Consider the following 20,789-nt stretch of genomic DNA (forward strand, 5'->3'; position numbering starts at 1 on the left):
AGAAGATCGCTGTCAAAAGTCAATATATTTTGAGAACACTTAAATTTCGATTTATCTTGTGCTGGTTCTGCCTTCTTCTGCCATAAATAACCGAGGGTGTTCTGTATTTAGTTGAAGATGCTATTCCTAATGACTTTTTAAAAATATTTAGATGGAGGACCAAGCAGCCACGTGCTCTGTGGTTACAAGAAAGAGGGAGGCCTCCGTCAGGCCCACTAACCGGCAGACGGGACCATCGTTGGCCGGGACCTGTGGCGACCAGCACTGCCGCGGGGAAGCCTCCGGCCCACATGATCCACCCGATCAGCCCGTCCAGCAGTCACCGGGTTTCCTAAAATCTAAAGACAAAAACAACAGCACGGTCATAAGGCTGGCCAGCCGTGGGAAGGAAAGAATCGTCAGCCAAATCAAGTCAACTTAGAAGCAGAAGCTCTAAAGGCAACTAAACTTAGCTTTTAACCGAAAGGTTAGCTGAATAACCTGGACGAGGAAAAAGGGCTCACCCCAGGCACCCCGTCTTCTACAGCACAGGCGCTTTGCCGCACGCGGGTAGGGGCGAGAGAGCATCCCTCGGGGGGCACCTTTCTGTTGCTGCTGCCGCCGCCGAAGCCGAATCTTTTGAACCACGATGAGAGTGGCTTAAAGGCGACTCGTCACACCTCCGGCCCCTCTTTCCTAGTCTCAGCACAGCCCCTCCAGAGACCACAAGAGGGGGAAACACTGCGTTTCCAAATGTCCCACTTGGGCAAAGCTGCATGTGAGGCTACCGAAAACTCAGAGACAGAAGTTTCTCTGTGTTATCAGCTTGGAAACTCCTGGCAACGTCTTGGCCCTGATCCAAAGACACCAATCACATTTCAGGGCTAACCTGACGGTCCTCCTTCACGGGTAAGTCTGCCTCTGATTCACACTACAGGTTTGCATCGCGTCACATATGAGAATCAAAGCAAAACCTCCAGCTCACTGGTCATTTGAGTCAGGGACAGCTTTCAGGGACACAGGGAAGGAACCGGGGCTGTGGGAGTAACGGAAATTAGTCTCTTACAGGCGGGGAACAGGGAGTGAGCTGCAGTTTGCTGGTGTCAGTGGGCTGTGGATCGGCGCCCTCTAGTGGACATATCGCAAACTGCACCGGCTCAGACCCAGGGCCTGGAGCCCTGGGACGTCTCACCTGTGTTTTCATGGAAAAGTTCAGCATGACAGGAGCAAATGTTCTGAAAAGAGGACACAATATAGAGATGAATGAAGCCTTGAAGGAATCCCTACTCTTGAAAACCACTCACAACACTGCAAGACAAGGCAGGGGGATGGGTCTAGAGCTGATGATGGAAAAGTCATTCTGAAAACTGGTCGCAGGAAAGAAACAGGAAAAAAAAAAAAGAAAAAGAAAACCTCTGGAAAGAGGTGCAAAAATGGATCTCTTCAATCACCGTTCCCTATTGTTTTCAGTTATAGATGAAGGCCAAAACCAGCCACAACCAAAAACCAAAACCACCACGAGAGAAAAACCTTCAGTAATACCAAAGTCATGAGTAAGTCCCCACGGTTCATTTTGCAAAGTACGCGTTGCCAACCTTTTGGAGAATCATAGTTCAGCTAACCCTTAATTAAAATTTAGATTCAGTTGTCCTTTAATTAAAGCAGCCACACTGATCGCCGATTTGGGGGTTGGCGGTCACCATTCTAAAGCAAAGTAAAGAAACCATCAGCATGGTCCAAAGACTGGGAAGCTGCATAGATCAAAAGATGCACGGAAAACGAAAGAGAGCCGGCAGAGAGAGTGCCCGGGACGGACACCAAAATAAAAGGAGGCGAAAAAATGAAAACGGATTGGGTTGGCAAGCGGATGTGAGCGGGAGGTTTACTTCACACACCAAAGGACCGTCTGCAACCCGGGGAGGAGGCTGGGCGTGTCGGGCACTGGCCCTACTGTCGGACATTTTTATGCTTTTCTTCCAGACATCCCGGAAATCCTCCTGGCCCGCGGGCTTGTCCCAGCTGTACTTGCTGGGGGTGGACCTCTCCGGGCTCGGGTGGGCCTCACTGCTCCTGACGACATGGCCGGGCTCCGCTGGCTCCCCAGAATCTTCTTCGATGCTGCTCTGCCGGGTCAGCGTCCGGCGCCGGGCCAGCAGGGGCCTCAGGCTCCTCCTACAGGGACAGTGCCCGGGGCCGGGGCTGCACTGGGCAGCGGGGCTTCTGAAACTAAACCGCATCTCCTCCTCTTCGCTCCCACAGTCCAGGCCGCTGTCCGGGCTCCTGGTGGCCGAGCGGCTGAACCGACAGCCTCTGTCTTCGAATACGAAGTCCTCGGGCTGGAGGCCCCTGGGTTTTGCAGGCACCCGGGAGCCAAGCGGGGCCTCGTGCCCCCTGCAGGGCCTGGCGGGCCCGGGCTCTCTGGCCAGCCGGGTCCGGGCCCTGGAGGAGGCCCCTAAGCCCTGCTTGTACAAGAACTCACAGGGCTCTCCATCCTCCTCGGCTACTTCGGGGATACTGAAAAGCTTCTTACTGTGGTGAGTCTGCTGGGGATACTGGGGCAGCTCCAGGAAAGCGCGTTCAGTGGTCCTATTCTCAGAGCCCTCCTTAAGGGGGTGGTGGGTTAGAACAGGTGCCGGGAGGCAGCGTGTGATCAGTATGAAGTGGGCCAAGGGGAAGGAAAGAAAATACAGACAGAATTAGTCTCCGAGGCCATGAGGGACAGAACGCATGCTTTGTACTCGTGGCGGGAGGGGAGCGGGGGAGGGGCAGACGGCATGCTCTGGCCGGGGCTCTGGAATGAGAACAGAATGGGTTAGACGGGTGGGGCCGGGGCGGGGGCCAGGCAGAGCGCACACAGAGCGGCCTGACGCCCTCAGGCCCAGCCACGCAGCCCGGACAGGGGAAGGGTGGCCGCTGGGCCGCAGGTGCAGGCAGGATGGTGGCAGGAGGCCTCACGCTGACCCAGGCGCTAGGATCTGTGACGCAGCTACACCCAGAGGCAGGGACGCCTGAGCCCGCTGGCTGCACCTTCAGACACTCGCAAGGCAGCTGCCGTGGGCCGCCGGCAACTGGAGATGATTGACGAAACGGGGACCCCAACCCAGCCACGCCACTGGACTCTGCACGTCCACCTAAGCTCTCAGCACCCTCTGAAATCCGTCCTCGCGCGCAGTAACCTATGGCCTCTCTCCCTGGCTCAGATCTCAGGCTGTGAACGCGCGGACCTCGGCACCGAGCGCCCCGAAGTCGTGGCTCTGGGGACGGTCTTGCTCTGTCCGTGTCCGCAAAGGCCTGCCTGTCTCTCCTCCAGAGCCTGGACCTCGAGGCCCCCAGAGAGGAGCCGTGTCCCCCGCCAGTATGGTGGCCGGCCCACGAGGGGCGGACACCCCACGCCCCCCTGTCCCGGACGTGGTTCTCTCTCTGGATTCGCCCTCAGCCCCTCCTCTGCTCCCGCTGAACCGGCCCGCGGGGCGCCCCTCCCGGACACCCCAGCGACTCCACGAAGCCGTAAGCCCACCGTCCGCCCCGCCACGGGCCTCCGGGCGTGCGCGTTAGCGACGCCTCCGCGGGGCGGCATCGGACTTGCTTCCCTGCCCCCAGCCCACCGGCCTGTGGGCCCCCGGCGCACGGGGACCTGGCGGGTCGACGCGGGGCCGCGTCTGCCGCGGGTCTGGAGCCCACGAGGGCCAGGCGGGGCGCACGTGAGCCAACGGGCTGCCACGTGGGAAGGTGAGCCCGCGGGCCGGATCCCCAAGCTAAATCTTGGAATTTCTGAAAAGAAACCAGAAGTCCAGGTGGCTGAACTTGCCCTCTGGGCCTGCTCCCCGGGGGCCACGGTGACCTTTGGTTTCTCTGCTAACACCGTGCAGGAAGTACCATCCCAGAAGCGTCACGGCGGAGCGGAGGGGGGGGAGAGGAGGGGAGGCGGACACGCTTCGCCGGCCCAGCTCGTGCGGAAGCTTGGGGACCGGGTCAGGCCGGGCCGCGGGCAGCGTGGGACCTTCCTCCGCCAACAAAGGTCACCGTGAACCCTGCTCGACCGCGGGGCGGGGGAGGAGGGGAGCCGGTGGGAGTAGCAGGAAATGCAGCCGTGCGGGGTTTGCAGGGGATCTGGCATGTTCTCTGGCGACAGCGTCCCCAGGGCCCTGCGGGGGGCCTTTGCTGGGAGAACGTCAGTCGGTCTGGTCTATGCACGTGGGCGCTGAGGTGACAGTCAGATCGGATGTTGCCGTCTGTCCACCATTCAAAATGCACGGCTCTGTGTTCCCAGAGGAAGGCCGGGGTCGGGCGGGGTTTTCCTCTGCGAGGCCTTTTTCATGTGAAAACCCCGCAGTGGCCCGACCAGCTCTCGGGCCCTTCGTCTGTCTCCCCCGCTGGGCTGGGAGCAGCTGGAGGTCGGAGGTCACGTCCATCCACATGCCCCAGCCTGGCGGAGGGCCTGGCACGCAGGGGCGAGGCGCTCGCGCCGGGTGAACAGGTGCTCGGCTGGAACGGGCGGCGGCAGGGCGGCCCCTGGGGCCTGGAGCTCGATCTCACTCAAGGTGACGTCACCTCCATCAGACCCCTGGCTGACGGCTACACCAGCGGCGGAGGATGCCGCGGCCCCTGGCGGGAGGCGTCTGAGAAGGGGCTCGTGTGTGGACCCCGCCGTCCTCCAGGAGGAAGGCCCCTCCTCTGACCTCCTCTGACAGCCCCTGGCCCTCCCGCAGTCCAGCAGCGTCCACCTCGGTTGAGAATCTTTGCACGACTCGCTCCCAGTCTCCAGTCTGACTCAGAGGCGGACTCCTGCCCTCCCACCAGTCCCTGTTCCTCTGCGGACGGCCACGAGAGCCAGGGGTTTGGCGGGGGGGGGAGGGGTGGTCTTCTTTGTTCTATTCTTTCCGATTCAGTTCTTGGTACAGAGCTGGGTGCCCCGGGGGTGCCCAGTGGATTCTCCCAGACTCCTTCACCCAGAATTGTGGGAAAGAGGACGGACAGGAGGCCCCGAGCGCAGACTCAGTTGTGAGCGAAGCCCATGCAAATCTGTGGACTCTGCTCGCGGGGCCAGGTGCCTCTGGAGCCGGCCTCGTGGCCCGGCAAAGGGACAGGGACGGGGCGACTGTGGGGACGGCGGCGAGGGGCCCGGCGCCCCTGGGCACTGACCTTGAGGGCATTGTGGGACGTGCCGCTGGGCCGCCTCCGGCCCCCGTCCTCCGGCTGCATCTCAGAGTAGAGCTCTTCCTCGTCCTCCTCCATGATGTCCGAGAGGTCGGACCCCCGGCTGCTCTCCGTGTGGTACTCGTCGCCGTGGCAACAGTGCGGCTGGGCAGGAGAAGGGGATGCAGGTGAAGGGGCAGCCCCAGCATGCGGGAGTACCTGGGGCCCCTCCTGGCTGGCCCTCCCCTGCTTTGCCCACTTCTGAGCTCAGTCGTGTCTGGGTGTCTGGGTGAGAGCCGCTCACCTCACAGGTGAGGGAATCATAGCCCCCAAGCCCGCGGTGGGCTGGGATGGCAGAGAGAGGACCAGACCAGGCCTCCCAACTCTAAATCCGGACGGGGGCAGGCAGAGACCCCTTGGGCTCTTGGCAGGACAGAATGCCAGAGGGCTCACACGACACACAGGAAAACATCACTTTTCTGGGTACCGTCAGCCTCTCCAACCTAGTGGCTGGACAAAGGCTCACGCGGCAGGTTGTAAACTCAGCTGGCAGCAGGACTCGAGGCCCCGGGAGCGTGTACGCTGCATCCAGGGTCAGGGAGCGGAGCGCTGTGCGGCAGGCAAGTGGGTGCAAATGCACCATTAAGGGCGCCTAAGAGTTTTCAGAACACCGTGCAGTCTGAGATTCACACACGTGCACACACTGGGCTGTCAAAGAACAGCCCGGTCCGGGCGGGGTGGGACCCCCGGGTGGGACCCCACCCCCCCGTGTGGTGCGCCCACTCTGTGCCCAGTTTGGTCACTGACACCGGGGAAGGCCCGCTGCTGGGGGTGCTTGGGGAGGAGTCTGGGGACGGCGGGAGAGGGTCAACAGAAAAGCAAGTAAAAGTAGCTTGCTAACGTGTAGACTGAACCACCAGCAGCCCTGATGGGGTCTGGGAATTCGGGGGCCGGTCCGAGTGAGCGGTCCTGTTCCCACCTCAGAGCAAGCGCCCGTTATTCAGCATCTCGAGTATCTGCAGCAACTCAAACTGCACACCCTACGAGCTCAGATTTATGAGCCCCAAACATGCATAAAGCTATTTTGTTTCTGCTGGATAGCGTCGATTAAGAGCAATTTCTTTATTCTCCCGGTGGGCGACCAGACAAGTGTATTTAATAGCATCTCGAGACATGCTTATTAAAAATACCGCAGTTTCAATCGCTCCTCTAGATAAAGACATGGCAGCCCCTGAGTGGCACTAAGTTCCCGGCCCGCCGATGGGAAGGCGGCGTTGAGTGTGCCCAGGCTGGGGGTCCCGACCCAGCCGAGCCCTCAGAGAAGCGGCCCAGATGCTCTCAGCCTGATGAGTCTGTGTGCCAGCGTTTGAGCTGCTCCAGCCCTAATTCTTTCAGTCAGGCACCGCAGAGAAGACGTAAAAGTGAACTGATTTTAAATGAATAAACAAAGATCAGGTTGGTTTGAAAGAGGTCTTCCCAAGGCAAATGGGAAGGAACTCTCCTCAAGAACACCACCTCACTGGATTCAAACCCAGTGATGAGTTAGTAATAAACCCATGGGCTGGAAGGAGGTGTCTGCTGTTTGCCAAATACATCATGGATAAGCCATTCATAGGACACCTATTCCTCTCTTTTGTCCAGTGGGATGCAATGGGAAGTCTTGATGGAGCTTCTGGAAAAGATTTTTCTACCAGTTAAAAGAGATGTGCCTGAGAAGAAAGCCCCCCTCCTTTTTCCCTTCCCTCCCTCCCTCCCTTCCTTCCATCTTTCCTTCCTTCCTTCCTTCCTTCCTTCTTGGGGTGCTGTCATATGAAAGTGTGACGACTGGAGCAATGGCAGCCACTTTGTAAGCATGAGAGAAAGGCCGAAAGAATGGAAGATTCAGAACCTAGAGCTAGGACACAATTGAGCAGCTGAATCAACCTTGCAACCTCCTACCTGAGACTTCCTGCGATGCGGGAGAATGAAATGTCTTTGTTATCTTAGTCATTATTAGTTGGGCATTCCGTTTCTTGTGTTTAAATGAATGCAAATAGAATTATTTTAAAATTTTAGATAAAGAACCTGATGGTTGGAGAAGTTGAGTAACTTGCCTACTACTAGCAGTGACAGAGCCCGGAAATGAGTCCAAGTCTGCGAGATTCCAAGGCCCTCTTCTTGGCGAGGCTGACACTGCCTTGCTGCAGAGCTGTGTGTTGAGGGGGCTGGAGGATCTGACATCTGCGGGGTCTTCAAGCTCTGACATCTCAAGATCTCAGGACTCTCGAGGCCCCACTCTTCCTGTTGCCCAGACTTAGGTCTTGACACCATTAAGGGACAGTCCCATTAGAATATGCATAATCAGAAACTGGAGACCAAACCCACATTGGACGGATTTGTCACTTGTAAGCCTAGTCTGGGGCAGGAAGCCCTGACATTTTTGTCCCTCCAAGGGTGGGATGCTGACCGTTTAGTTTCTGAATCTCCCATGATGCTTAGCACTTAGCAGATGCTCATCACACATCTGCCTGATGAACGAAAGTAAAGAAACACATGGTAGGTTTTGCCTAAACTGAGACCAGGTGGTTACTTGGAGGCTCACCTGAAGCACAAAGTCAGCCCATGAATGGATACTCACACAGGGCAGTCAGGGAGGGCAAAACCCTCACATTCCGACTTTTGAAACTGTGCCCCAGTGAGGTCACAAGGGCGCAGGCACCGTGCAATCTAAACTTTCCAAAGGGACTGTGATTGTCGTCGCCCGGGACTTGGGGCCGGGCACCCAGGAGCCGCACTCACCGGCTTGCCCAGCTCCGAGCCTTTCAGAAACTCGTCCACCGACGCGCCCCTCCTCTTGACGCCGGGGGACTCGTGGCTGTCTTCCTCGTCCGAGTTCACGTACTGCCCACTGCTTCTCTCCAGGAAGATGCTCCTTTTCTCTAGCTTGGAAGAGAAGAGGGGAGGTGTCAGGGCAGAGGCCGCCTGACCCCGGGGGTGGGTGCAGGGGCAGGCGGCTTCCAGGCCCCATGTCTTCTGGGCTCCAACCTTTCCTCTGCCTCCTCGGAGACACTGTGTGAAGGGACTTGGGGTGAGTGACCTGCACAGGCTGGCGGGCGTTTTCTGATGCTGCCCTGGGTGCCCGCCGCCCCTCCCATGCCCACCAGAACTAGCTCCTGCCTTTGCAGGAGGTAACGCGTGCGTGCTGAAGAAAGCCTCCTCTCCCTCTGTTTGCCACCCTGGCCTGGCTGTTAATGTGATCAATTAACCTTTTCTTGAATATGGAAGCTCAGAGGTTTGCTTTCTCTGCACACCTTCTGAACGGGGAAGGTAGGCCGGGGGGTGGTGGGGAGGTGGTGGCTGTCCCAGGCGTTCCTGGGCCCAGCCTCTGGCTCCAGCCCGCTCTCGGGGGTCCTGTCTGGGAGCTCAGGGTGGTGGGATGCGTGGCTGCTACCTGAGAGGGCAGGGGGGCAGAGCTCACCCGCCAGCCCCTTCCTACACCAAAGCACCTGGGCTTCTGCTTTGCGGGAAATCAGGGCGGAGTGCCAGGGTGCCCGTGATAAATGTGCCCGTTCTGAGGCATTTCCTTTAGTCAAGGGTACAAACTGCGGTGTAACTATTAACAAATCAGGAGATTTCACAAAAAGCCTGGATTTCCAGTTTCTCAACAGGCGCTGAAGTGCTGTCACGGTACCTCTTCCCCCTTCTGGTTGCCTGGCCGTGGCCCGCCTACCTCAGCTCTGACCTCTAGGGGTCTGGCCTCCCCTGAAGTTCCTGACCCAGCCTCCAGCCAGGAGGGGGCCGGGCCCGGGCCCAGGGATGCCCCGGAAGTGAGGGTCTCCCGGCACCGGCATGGATGTCTCCACCTGCATCTCAGAGAAGGCACTGCCGGGGCTTGCCGTCCTGGAGAGACCCCCGTGGGCTGGCTGGGCAGAGCGGAGAAGAGCACTGACCACCACTGTCCCCTCTGCCAGGGCCCTAACCTCGGGCTTGCAGCAGACAAGCTGGGCGCCCTGGTAGACAAATGCGCCCAAGGGAGAGAGATGGGGGTTTGTCCCAGGCAGGCAGGGGCACGTGGCCTAGCTCAGGTCCACGTCCTGCTCTCCTGCATCCCTTCACCGGTGCTTCTTACAATTTCTCGTCTCATTGCACATTTCCTCTGGGACGTGGCCACACTGTCTTCCGAGTACTCCTCCCCACGGTCCAGGCGATTTCTAGCGATAGGCATGCAAATATATTTATGTGCATGCATCTCTACATGTAGGCGTCTACGTATACATACATGTATGTAAGTGTGTGTGCATGTATGTACACACACGTACGTACATGTCTATCCATGCGTATACACACACACACACACACACACAGGCACATACCCACACGCGCAAACACACACACACACACACAGCTAGAAGTCTGAAGTGAGCCAGCCAGGAGGTGACCCTCGTTTAGGAAGATGTGCCCCCAAGCCCAGTCCCAGGAGGCACCTCTCAGATCCCTGGACACAGACCAGTGCCTGGTTAGCGGGCTGTTAGCTCGTTTGCTAAGCCAGGCTGGTGGATAACCATTTTCTCTGGTTATCTGGGTCATATCTACGCAATGAAAACACACGTTGATTCCGACAGGCTCAGGCCTGGAACGCCCTGGAATGCAGCCCTAGGGGAAAACTGGAGGATGAACACGGCATCCTTCTCCCCAGTCAAGGCGGCCACTCTGGGTGCTGAGTGCTCGGGGCGCGTCTCCCCGCAGACTCGGGGTGCCGATGGAAGGCCCCATCCCCGCTGGGCTGCAGCGACGGACCGCACGGCACGGGCAGCGGTACCGGCGAGGAAACGCCCAGCCTTACCCTGCTGCTCTCGGCCACCCTCTGCGCGGCTTCCCGGGCCATGGCCTTGGCGACGGAGGTGGAGACCGGGGCGCCCTGCGGCTGCGGAAGGATGCGGCTGGGCGAGGGCGACCGCCGCCCCGGGCCCGAGCCCTGCAGGCCGGGCGGCTCCAGCAGGTGCCCGTGGGCCGGAGCAGGCGCCCGGCCGCGCTCCCAGGCCTCATCCGCCGCGGCGTGCGGACCCAGGTGTTCATCTTTGGTATCGGGGGCTCCGGCACTTGCTAATGGCTTCGGTGTGGGAGCAGTTCTCAGGTGGGGGGCAGGAGGCACCAGGAGGTCGGGGGGGATGGCAGCGACGGCGGAGTCCACGGACTCGCCCTGGGCGGAGAGGGTCCGCACGGTCACGCCCTTGGCTTCGAGGCTCCGCAGCCGCACCAGCTCCACGGCCGTGCCGTCCGCCGTGGGAGAGATGATCTCAGCTACCTGCGCGCAGAGAGAGCGGGGTCAGCGGCCGCCCGCGCCCCAGGCCCCCCGGGCGCCTCTCCAGCAGCCAGGCCTCTGGGCGCCGCCTACATCCAGCTCAAACCACACCGCCCGCCGGAAACCACACCGGGCTGCAGCCCCGCCTCCCGCCCGCCGGTGGAGGCCTGGGGGGACCGCTGAGCACACCCTCCTCTTCCGCGTCCACAGCCAATCCAGGAGCAGACGCGGGGGCCGCAGACGAATCAGAACGCCGGGCGTGTTACTGCCAAAGCGTGGCCCCAGGGCGGGCTTCCGGCTGTGGCGGGCGCGTGACCGCGGCCCCTGCGGGCCCTGCCTGCTGGGCTTCTGCGGGCAGCTGGGCGGAGACAGGGCCCTGCAGCGGCCGCTCTCACGGGGCGAGCCGGGACACCGCCCCGCGTCCCATGCAGCAGCCCTGGCCCTGGGGCTGCGGGGAACAGGGTGGGGAGTGGAGAGCCGACAGAAGCTTGCGCCAGCTCCGCCCCCCAAGGGCAGCCGTGTCTGTTTCCTGTGCCCGGACCGGCTGGGGCTTGAGATTACGGGCTCCCCTACAGCGGGCATTAACACTTCCCTGCAGCGTTTCCGGGGCATTTGGACTACCATCTCGCCAGGAATCGGTTTGGTGGGATCTACTGAGTGGGCCCTGATACCGTGGGGCTCGAAAGATGGGAATTTTGGGTACCCAGGGGAGAACAAGAAAGGTCCGGGGCAGGGCAGGTCGTCACTGCAGGAGGAGAGCAGAGAGCACTCTGCGAAGGAGGACGGAGCAAAAAGGATGGAATTCTCCGTGTCCTGCAGCCGAGCCCGGGATGGCGGCGCAGGGGGTGCTTAATTAGCTGCTGGTGGGTCTTGGGGGCTGAGGAGAGAGGGAGAGTCGCCCGCCACTGAGCGGAGAGTGCTGGGGCCTCTGGGGCGAGCACGGCCCCCGCAAGGACTCACCCTCTGCCCTTTGGCATACACGCCGTAGCCGGTGACGCTGGCTCCATTGGACAGCCCCGTGGCCGTCAGGGCGGGCGGCTTCCAGGAGACCTGGACAGTGGCTGGGGTGGCCGCGGCCTGGACGGCAATGTCCTGTGGGGGGGCGGGAGGACCTGGGGGACAGAGGAGAGGAGCTTTCAGGACACGGCCCTCTGGCAGCAGGGCTGCTACCACGCCCGGCTGGTGGCGCCCGGAAACGAGATCTTCTGTTAAAGCCTCCAGGGGTCGCGGGCAGAATATGAAGCGTGAAAGCGGGGCAGGAGGGTGAGGAAGCGGCAGCTCCCGGACACACGCGGTGCCCTCCTGGAACCCCGTCCCCAGGGGAGCCCGTGACCCGGGCCAGGCCAGCCGGCCACGAGGACCCAGCGTTTGGCAGAGGAAAGGAATCCCTGCCACCTCTCCGTCCTCTTCTGCGCCCCCCTCCCTCCGCCTTTCCTCTCTCCCTCCGTCTCTCTCTCCAGCAGACTTGGGGGCAGTGAGCTGGACCGCACATCCCCCACCTCACCGCCTTGCGGGACAGGACAGAAGCGGAAGCTGGAGAGGGACGGTTCTGACGAAGCCACCCGGCCCTGGCCACCGGCTCCGCACACACACTGCCCGGCTGACCAGCTGGGCCGCTTCCTGTGGCCCCGAACCCGTTGGAATCGCGCTCACCATGGAAGTCTTGAGCAGCTACTTCAACCAACAGGGAGGCAAGGGTCATGTCGCTGGTCCTTCCAGGTGGCTCTTGGGGACAGCAGGACCACCTGTCTGCCCTGTAACCCACAGGCAGCTCCTTTTCCCCCTGGGTCTGTCTGGTGCAAAACTCCCATGACTGGCATTCCATTTGGAAAGGAACGTGTAACTTTCAGGAGGAAGGTGGGAGCTTCATCCTCCAAAACCTCGCTCCGGCCCTGTGGATTTGTGTGTGGGGAGCAGTGGCTGTTGGCTGAGGATTTTCTATGTGCTGCTCTTTATGCTACTGACCTTGGACTCTTTACATCACTTGATCCGCACAACAGTCCTGTGAATTCAGCGCATCCTTGTTTTGCAGATGAGGAGGTTAAGCTTCCAGGGAAGCTGCTCGGCTATTGTGTGTTGGAAGCGCCGGCCGTAAGGCTGATGCAACCCACCCTCAACGCGCTGCAATGTGGGGCTTCTGAACTTCCCTACAACCAGCTTCAGAGGTTAAATTCTACCTGGACGGTCCATTCAAACATGACAGATGGGTCATTATTCTTAAGGGCGAAGGTCAAGAACTGAAACTGGCTTGGGAGTTTGCTGGGTGCCCACTTCTACCACAAGAGCAGTGACAGCGGAGGGCCAGGGTTTTGTGGGTGGGGAAGACTTGTGTAGCTGTGATCTGCCAGCTCCAGCCCATCCCTCCAGTGGCCCAGAGGTGAGGGGGTCGCACTGACGTCCATCACGTGGGGACACCTGGTCCAGCCATATGCCCGACGTCGAGCTCAGGCTGAACGAGGTTCAGGGGCTGCCCTCCCCATGTCTCTCGCTCGTGACATTTCCACAGTCAAAATCCTCCTCCTCCTGGGCAGGCAAAGGCACTAGTCTGCTACGGACTGCATGTTTGCGTCCCCCCCCAAATTCGTAGGTTGCAGTCCTAACCCCCGAGGTGATGGCACTTGGAGGAGGGGCCTGTGGGAGGTGATCAGGTCATGAGGGGGGAGCCCCCATGAGCGGGATTCGTGCCCTTATCAACAAGGCCCCAGAGAGCTCCCTCACCCCTTCCTCCAGGTGAGGACACAGTGTCCTCACCGTCTACGAGCCAGGAAGTGGGCCTCACCAGACACTGAGTCTGCCCACGCCTTATCTCGGACTTCCAGCCTCCAGGACTGTGAGAAATAAATGTCTGTCGTTCATAAGCCACTCATTTTATGGCATTTTGTTAACATCAGCCCGAGCTGACTTAAGACCGCCAGGAATTGGGCGTGAACCTAGGGGAACAGGCCCTGAGCTCAGCATCTCCTCCTGGTCCCTCTCAGTCTCAACACGAGCTTCTCCACGAAGACTCTCCCGGCTGTCCCAATGTACGTGCTCTTGTCTCTCCTCGGCGGCCCTGGGGTCTCTGGGTTTGGGGTCTCTGGTTTCTTCACCCCCCAGCGCTGACCACAAGACTTCACGGCAGGAGCCAGTGAAAAGCTCAAGTCCTCACTCTCCCAGTGTCCACGGTTGACACATCCCGACAGGCAGGCCGGAAATGCAGCATCGCCTTACAAGGTGAATGAACTGACCCTTCATAAATTAGTTCCTACTCAGACCTGCTTCCTCCTTGAAGTAATGTCTGTCCCGCCTGCCCCTGACCTTGCTGGTCAGACTCTAGTTGATGATGGATTTCAAAAAGACTGGAGAGCACCATGCAATAAAAAGCAAATCCATCATAAATTGGAGAGCCAGTCTCGGGTTAGATGGAAGGCTTTCTGCAGTTAGTAGAAATGATCCTGGAGAACCACTGAATTGTTTGTCAGCCTGCTGACAAATGAGGTTGGGCAGAGCTGGATTAATCACAGAAGACAAATCCGAGGAGAGTGTCGAGACGGGCATTTTGAGGGAATTCTGTGAACATCACAGGACTAAAGAAAGCCCTCGAGGTATCAAAATATGCCCTCACATATCTCTGCAGACACGACCTTCTTTGCTCCAGGAAGGCTGCTCTTCCCCAGGAGTTCGGGCTCCCATCCTGGGCACAGCTGCCTTGCTCGGCAGGGCTGCCTTGTACGTGAGCCCCAGCCAAGATCAGCGTGACGGAACCTCACGGAGACAGCGGTGGCAGCTGCCCCTTAGATAAATCGGAGGATGAGCCGACCCGGGAGGACGTCCATCTCAACCCATCTCTTTACAGTTTCCTGGGAGACAGTGTGGGGGGATGGGAGAGGGGGTGCATTCCTCCTCCTGTTACAGCTGGAAGTGCAGGGAAGGAAGCAGACGGGTGCCCGGAACCCAAGATAGCATCCACGATGGAACTTCATGTCTTCGCAGATTCACCCATATGTGTGAGATAGATATACGTACATGTGTATATATCAAAAGGAAACATGAGAAGAGAGAACGATTTTGAGAGCGCTGTGGGCACCCTCTCCATGGTTCGTCTCTGTGAGCGCACGTCCAGGAGTGGGTGACACCGGGAAGACGGAGCCCTCCAATTGCCTGGGGTGCTGTCGTTTCCTCCTGTCTTCTGTAGGACGAGCCTCTTACAGATGCAAGCGTTAAATGTTTCCAATAACACGGCCCCTGAACAGAATCCAAGTTCTCTCTTTCCCTCTCTCACACACGCAGGCATGCGTGGCTGTATTCCGTGGTTCCTGGCTGACGGAAGGATGCTCCAGGACGGCGCCGGCTGCCGGCAGCAGCTCCCCTTCTGCTTCGCCCGCCCCTCCCCTGGCACAGGGTGACATCCCGGTGTCCCCTCCCTTGGGGACTCCCCCCCAGCCCCCCCGCCCCGGGAGGACAGCTCACCTGCCGGCAGCGTGGAGAACTCCACGAAGGCCTCGTTCCTCTCTCTCTGCTCCAGGGGCAGCTGCCAGGGCATCTGGTGGGGCTTGGCCAGGACCTTCACCTTGTAAGCCGCGTTGGGCCTGAGGTTGCAGAACTGGTACTTGTAGCTGGCGGCCCGGACGACGTCCAGCTCCTGCTCGTTGAGGAAGATGACATGGCTGTAGTTGCTGTTGGTGGGCACCCAGGAGAGCTGGGCGGAGACCTGCGTGATGTTGTCCACACGCAGGTGGGACGGTGCCACCACCACGTCCTTGCCCACCAGCAGCGTGCAGCGCAGCTCGTCCGAGCTGCCCCGGCTGGTGACGCACTGCACGGAGATGCGGTAGGTGCAGGCCGCCATGTTCAGCTTCTCCACCAGGGCCTTGGTCCTGCCACCCAGCGCCAGGCTCAGGCGCGTCTCTGCGTCCACCAGCACACTGTAGCTGCCCACAGTGCCCCAGCCCGGGGGCACCGCCGGGGGCTCCCAGCCCACAATGACACTTTTGGCAAGTTGTTTGATGAGGGTGATTTTCCGAGGGTAAGGCACGATGTCTTCTCCGATGTCATCGATGCTCAGGTCCAGCGTCCCCGCCCCGTGGTCGGAGAGGCCGGAGTCCGTGTGCGTCGGGGAGTGGAGGTCCAGGACGCGCTCCCCCTCCGAGCCGACGCCGGCATGGTTGACGAAGTTCTGACCCTGGTCTTTCCCCAGAGTGCTTGCCAGTCGAGACTCGTCCTGGACAAAATCCACGAAGTTGGAGGGCACCAGGCCCCTCTGCCCGTCCAGGAGCTCGCCTGTGGGGTACGAGGACAGGGTTACCGCCCAACTGTCCCACGGGGGCCCGAGGTCCTGCAGTGGAGTCTGCGCCTCCCCGCAAGGGGACTGCTGTACGGAAAGCAGCAGGGTCACAGTGGATTCCTCAGCCCTTTACGGGAATCACTCCAGCATCACCTCTTCGGGACCCCCGCCCCTGCGTCAGCACCCCGCAACCTGCCATCTGCCGCCCCACCAGTGAGGCTGGCTTCCCCCGTAGCACCCAGCACACCGCGGCCAGCCCCCCGCGTATGTGTGTCAACGCCCCCCTTCCAGCGGGGATGGAAGCTCTGGGAGGACAGGGGACTTTGCTCCCTGCTAGTCCCACAGGGACACCTGGCACAGGGTAGGTGCTCGGTAAGAGTCTGTCAGAAGGACAGACAACGTGCCAACTGCGTGGGTTTGGAGGCTAAAAAAATTCCACACCTTCCTCTGAGTTCTGATTAGGTGACCACACAAACAGGAACTAAAAGGTGAATTTCCCGCCCTTGCAGAGCAATGTGTCTGTCTTGGCGAAATTCCCAACGTGTGTCCGTTTGGTGAGAGACGATCGACCAATTTGGTCCCAGAACCACCTGGAGGCCGAGTGGCCCCCAAAATGCCACCAAACTAGCTCTGGCGGCCACGGGCAGTCACAGCGGGGACCATTTTTTAAATTTCATGAAATGGTCTAATTTCTTTGCGTTCTCTTTATTCATGGGGCTCGAAAGCCTGCTGAGAGCAGAGCCGTGGAAAACTGGGAAGCGTTCGCAGGAGCTTCAGAGATGACACGGTCTGGGTAATCTCGCGACACCAGCGGGAAAGGGCTGTTTCCCCTGACACGTCGCAGAAAGGGCTTGACTGGGGGTCCGGGGACCCGGGAGGCTGGGAAGCGTGGAACGAAGGGTGGGCTCTGCTCCCGGTAGACAGACCCGCGCCTCAAGGGAAGTGCGACGGGCCTGGGCGAGAGGGGTGCTGACCACTGGGTCAGTCCTGATTCTCCCAGAATCAATGAGGATCCCTGATTCTGCTCCTGTCCCCAGCTAGAGGGCGGGTCTCGAGATGTCAGTCTTTGCCTTGAGGATGCTCGGAAAACACAGCCTCATTTGACACAAGGAACGATGAGGAGGAGGAGGAGGATGGGAGTGACAGCAAGTCCCGTGTACCGGGCCCCATCCTCAGACCCCACGTCTGCTTCCTCATTTATCGCCACAGCCACCCCTTACGGTGGGAACCGTGACCATATGCATAGCGAGGGGAGGTGAGCTTGCCGCTGTCGCGTGGACAACGGAGCGCTGAGCTCTGCCGCCTGCCTTTCATCCGGCCTCTGGAAAGTCTATGTGGGCACAGTGCCTGGCGCAAATACTCTAGAGAATTCCAGCGAGGGTTACCTGGCAGCCACCTTGGGCACATAGTTCTCCCCTGGTGCGCACATCGGTGACGGCAACGTGAATTTATGTTAAGCGTTCAAGCGCTTTTGCCGCCAGTTGTGGTGAAATTTCTCGGGAGGCCTACCCACGGCTGTGCCACTGTTTCTCCGGTAACTAATGGAGACCGAGTATTTCAATGACCCCAGGTTCCGGCACCTTCAGAAAAACAGCCCAGGCTGGGCTGCCACTCACCGACCTCAGCGGAGGCCACCTGATCTCGGGGCCCACCAACCCCAGGACAAGAGCCAAGAGTGTGGCCATCAGCTCCAAGGAAACTCCAGGAGGTCACACAAGAGAAAGCTGCTAGTTTAGCAAGAAACAATTATTTCTGCTCAGAGGGAACAGGAGGAAACCGAGACCCTTCTAGCAGGGCAGTGGAAGAGTTCAGGGAACCGAGGAATCTGGATTTATGAAGCTCCTGGGGGTGCCCCGTGTTCATCCTCTCGCTACGGAAGTGACCAAGGTTATGAGTTTGGGGCACAGGAATTCCCATTTCCTGATCTCGCGCTGCGCAAGGTACAGGAAGTGGGCAGGCAGGACACGGGGCTGGGCCACCCTAGGTTAACGACAGAGGCTGAAGGTCAGTGGCATTGCTGCGAACCAGATGAGGCCCCTGAAAGGGTTCCCGGTCCTGCCTCGGGGGAGGGGCTGGGCTGCAAGAGAGGAGGGGAGGAGAGACCCTCATCTGTCAGCCCCATGTGTCTGCCGGAGCTCCTGGGAAGCTCTGTGGACGTGAACATGAGAAGGCATCCACCCCGTGTCAGAGGGCTGCTTGGGGTTAAAAATAGGGAACCCCGCTCAATCAGACAAAAGGGGAACAAACATCTCGTAACTCTGGAGGGCGGGAGGGTCAGAGCAGAGTCTGGGACGGCCGGGAGTGATGGGCGGCCCGGCCCTGGCCTGGCCTGTGTGCCCCACCTGCCCGCCACGCTCTCACTGACCTTCATAGAAGCCGTCCTCGTCCATGTCTCCGTAGACGTAGAGGTACTTCCCCGCCGTGAGGGGCAGCTCAGCCTCCGGGTTCTCATTTGGCCCGTCGAAGGGGTTGTAACTAGGGAGAGAAACAAAACCCATTCAGTAATGCTCTGGACGGAGACCGACCCCAGCCCGTCCCTTGCAGAGCTCCGGGCCTCCTCCCTGCCGTCGCCAGGACATTTTAGACCCGCGCGACGGTTCGGTGCTCGTGGATTGTCCATGCGCTGAAAACCCAGGCCATCGATAGCTCAACTCACACAGATGTCATGCTAAATGGTAGTTCTGGAAGCAAGCTGTACACTGAGTCCTTTGTATCAGATGACATTTAAATGACTCCAAATTATATTTTTAAATAAATTTCCAAATCAGCAAGCAAATAAAAAAGTAATTAATCCTATAATCGTTCAATATATATTATTGATCACAGGTAGAATCATATGACATATACTCTTTAGTCACCTGCTTACTTTTTACACTTTGCAACATGACATGATTATCTTTCCCGTCATGAAATAGTCTATCATATCCTTTTTAACGGCTGTATAATACTCCACTGAAGAGATTAACATACTTTATTTAACCAATTTCCTATGTTGGGCATCGATATTTCTTCAGACTTTTGGCTGATATAATCAGTGCTGCATCCAATATCCTTATCAACATATGTTCCACACCTGCCCACTTTCTTCCTAAAGATAAGCCCCTAGGTAGTATATTTGTTTGGCCAAAGTCCTGCACATTTTGGAGGTCTTGGGTATGTACAGCCAAAATGTTCTAACAATGGATGCACATTTTATCTTCCCCTCCCCACTAGGACTGCAAAATGCCCACTTCTCAAATCCTCAAAATATTGGAATTAACCTTTTTTAAAGTCATGTCCAACTTGCAGAAAAAACATGTGAGACGAATTTTTGATTTTCTAATTAAAGGGTCAATTAATTTAAAATAACAGGAAAGGACTCAACAAGAAAATAAAAGTGACATCAGTGATCGTGGGAGATGATCACGTAAACAAAAAGAACAAAGGGTGTCACTCAGCGTCCTGTCACCCAAAGGGTGAAACCGCAGCAGCTCCCCTGGGGGCCAGCAGCCCCGTGAGGTACCAGCACTTTCCTCTGTGTGTTTTATTTGATCCCCATTGACGCTCAGTGAGGAGAGCAGAGATGATATTATTCTCATTCCCAATTCTCATGGCCAGCTGAAGTGCAATGACTTGTCCAAAGCCACAAGCTCATGAGGAGGTGTGCACGGGAGCAGAACGGAGGCCTCCTGACCGTCACCCTGCGTGGGTTTAACCACACCACGTCGCCCTGTCCCTCAGAGTCCAGAGGTCCCGGGATGTCATCCAACGCCCTGAGGGTTTTACTGAGTCAGGGACTGCCGGGGCATCTGCCTCAGGATGGAAAGCAGACGGATGTATGATGTGAAAGCCCAGCAGGTGGAGTGAAGCCAAACGTGGTTTCCAGCAGAGGGAATGGCACGTGCAAAGGCCAGGAGGAGGGGAGCAGGGTCCCCTCAGGGAACCAGGCGGCCAGCTGCTGGAGGAGGTCGGGTGAGGGTCAGAGCGCTGGGGGGCGTGGCTGAGAGGGGCCAGACCAGTGTGGGTTTAACCTCCAGAGCTAATAGCTATCGGGAAGGAGTTGTCACCTACGGAGTGATGTGATCGCATTTGCGTTTTACAGAGGGGTCCCTTTGATGCTGTGTGGATGGGGTCTAGCTATGTGGATGGGGTCTACCTGTGTGGATGGGGTCTAGCTGTGTGGATGGGGTCTAGCTGGGCAGGGAGTGCCCTTAGAGGAGATGGAAGGGGGGCTGCCTGGGTATGAGGGCAGGGGAGCAGGGTCCCGGAGGACTCGAAGCTTTCTGGCCTCAGGAGGTGCAGATGTGGGTGCAATTACTGAGCAGGGGGTGGCGGGAGCGGGGCTGGATGCGGGGAGACGGGAGGCCCAGGGTCCAGTTCCAGGCGGCTTACGCTGACTAGGCTCAGAGAGGCTGTGGCTGCAGTGGAGCCTGGAGTGGTCCACGTGCAGAAGAGGTCGCCCAAGGCGGGGGCAGGGATGGAGCAGGAAGACAGGGGAGAGGGGCCCAGACTTCAGGAGGTCCGCATTTCCCTCTCAGGAAGAGAAGTCTCAGCTGGTGAGAAAGAGGGTGGAAGAGGCCAGCGTGGGGAGGGGACCGTGGGCACCGAGGACGGAGTCCACATCCATCGGGGGTGGACGGATAAAATGCGGTCTCCCCGGAGTCCGCTGTGATCCGGGCATGGAAGGGCACAGAGCTGCAGCGGGTGAGGCTTGATGACACAATGCTAAGACGGGAAGGAAATGTCCAGAACGGGGAACCCGCAGCAACTGAAAGATTAGTGGTTATTTGGGGTGGGGATGGAGGGGATGGGCTGACACCTGAAAGGGTGGGGGTCTTGGTGAGCGGACAGGAATGTCCTCAGCTTGACAGTGGCGAGGACGGCACGTACTGTGCGTTGCATCTAGAGACTGTCATACAGAGTGAAGTAAGCCAGAAAGAGGAAAACAAATACGGTGTAATATCGCTTACAAGCGGAATCTAGAAAAACGGTCCAGATGAACTTATTGGCAAAGCAGAAAGAGAGTCACAGACGTAGAGAACAAACTTACGTTGACCAAGGGGGGTCGGGGGGTGGGACGAACTGGGAGATTGAGACGGACATAGACACAGTATATAACATAGAGAACTAATAAGGAGCTACTGTAGAGCA

The 20,789-nt window shown here is 58.7% G+C and overlaps 1 protein-coding gene across 19 annotated transcripts in view; it reads right to left on the minus strand.

Moving 5' to 3' along the window:
- The window catches only part of RIMBP2 (RIMS binding protein 2), a 278,098-nt gene that overhangs the window by 26,904 nt on the left and 230,405 nt on the right, over positions 1-20,789 (minus strand). For 14 of the 19 annotated variants that reach the window (XR_008615939.1, XR_008615942.1, XR_008615940.1 and 11 more), the window contains 8 exons: positions 18,025-18,134; positions 14,846-15,655; positions 11,357-11,508; positions 9,938-10,399; positions 7,894-8,037; positions 5,122-5,280; positions 1,875-2,582; positions 221-338 (listed from right to left, as the gene is read on the minus strand). Coding sequence is in view for 14 of the 19 variants with exons in the window: in XM_055080474.1 (XP_054936449.1) it covers positions 221-338; positions 1,875-2,582; positions 5,122-5,280; positions 7,894-8,037; positions 9,938-10,399; positions 11,357-11,508; positions 14,846-15,655; positions 18,025-18,134 (2,663 nt within the window). In the remaining 5 variants the exon portion in view is untranslated. Of the gene's footprint in view, positions 1-220; positions 339-868; positions 2,583-5,121; positions 5,281-7,893; positions 8,038-9,937; positions 10,400-11,356; positions 11,509-14,845; positions 15,656-18,024; positions 18,135-20,789 lie in introns of those variants that run through there. The other 5 variants (XM_055080477.1, XM_055080479.1, XM_055080478.1 and 2 more) reach the window with 3 other exon arrangements.

Source organism: Physeter macrocephalus, chromosome 19, assembly GCF_002837175.3.
Source record: "Physeter macrocephalus isolate SW-GA chromosome 19, ASM283717v5, whole genome shotgun sequence".
NCBI classification, from domain to species: Eukaryota; Metazoa; Chordata; class Mammalia; order Artiodactyla; family Physeteridae; genus Physeter; species Physeter macrocephalus.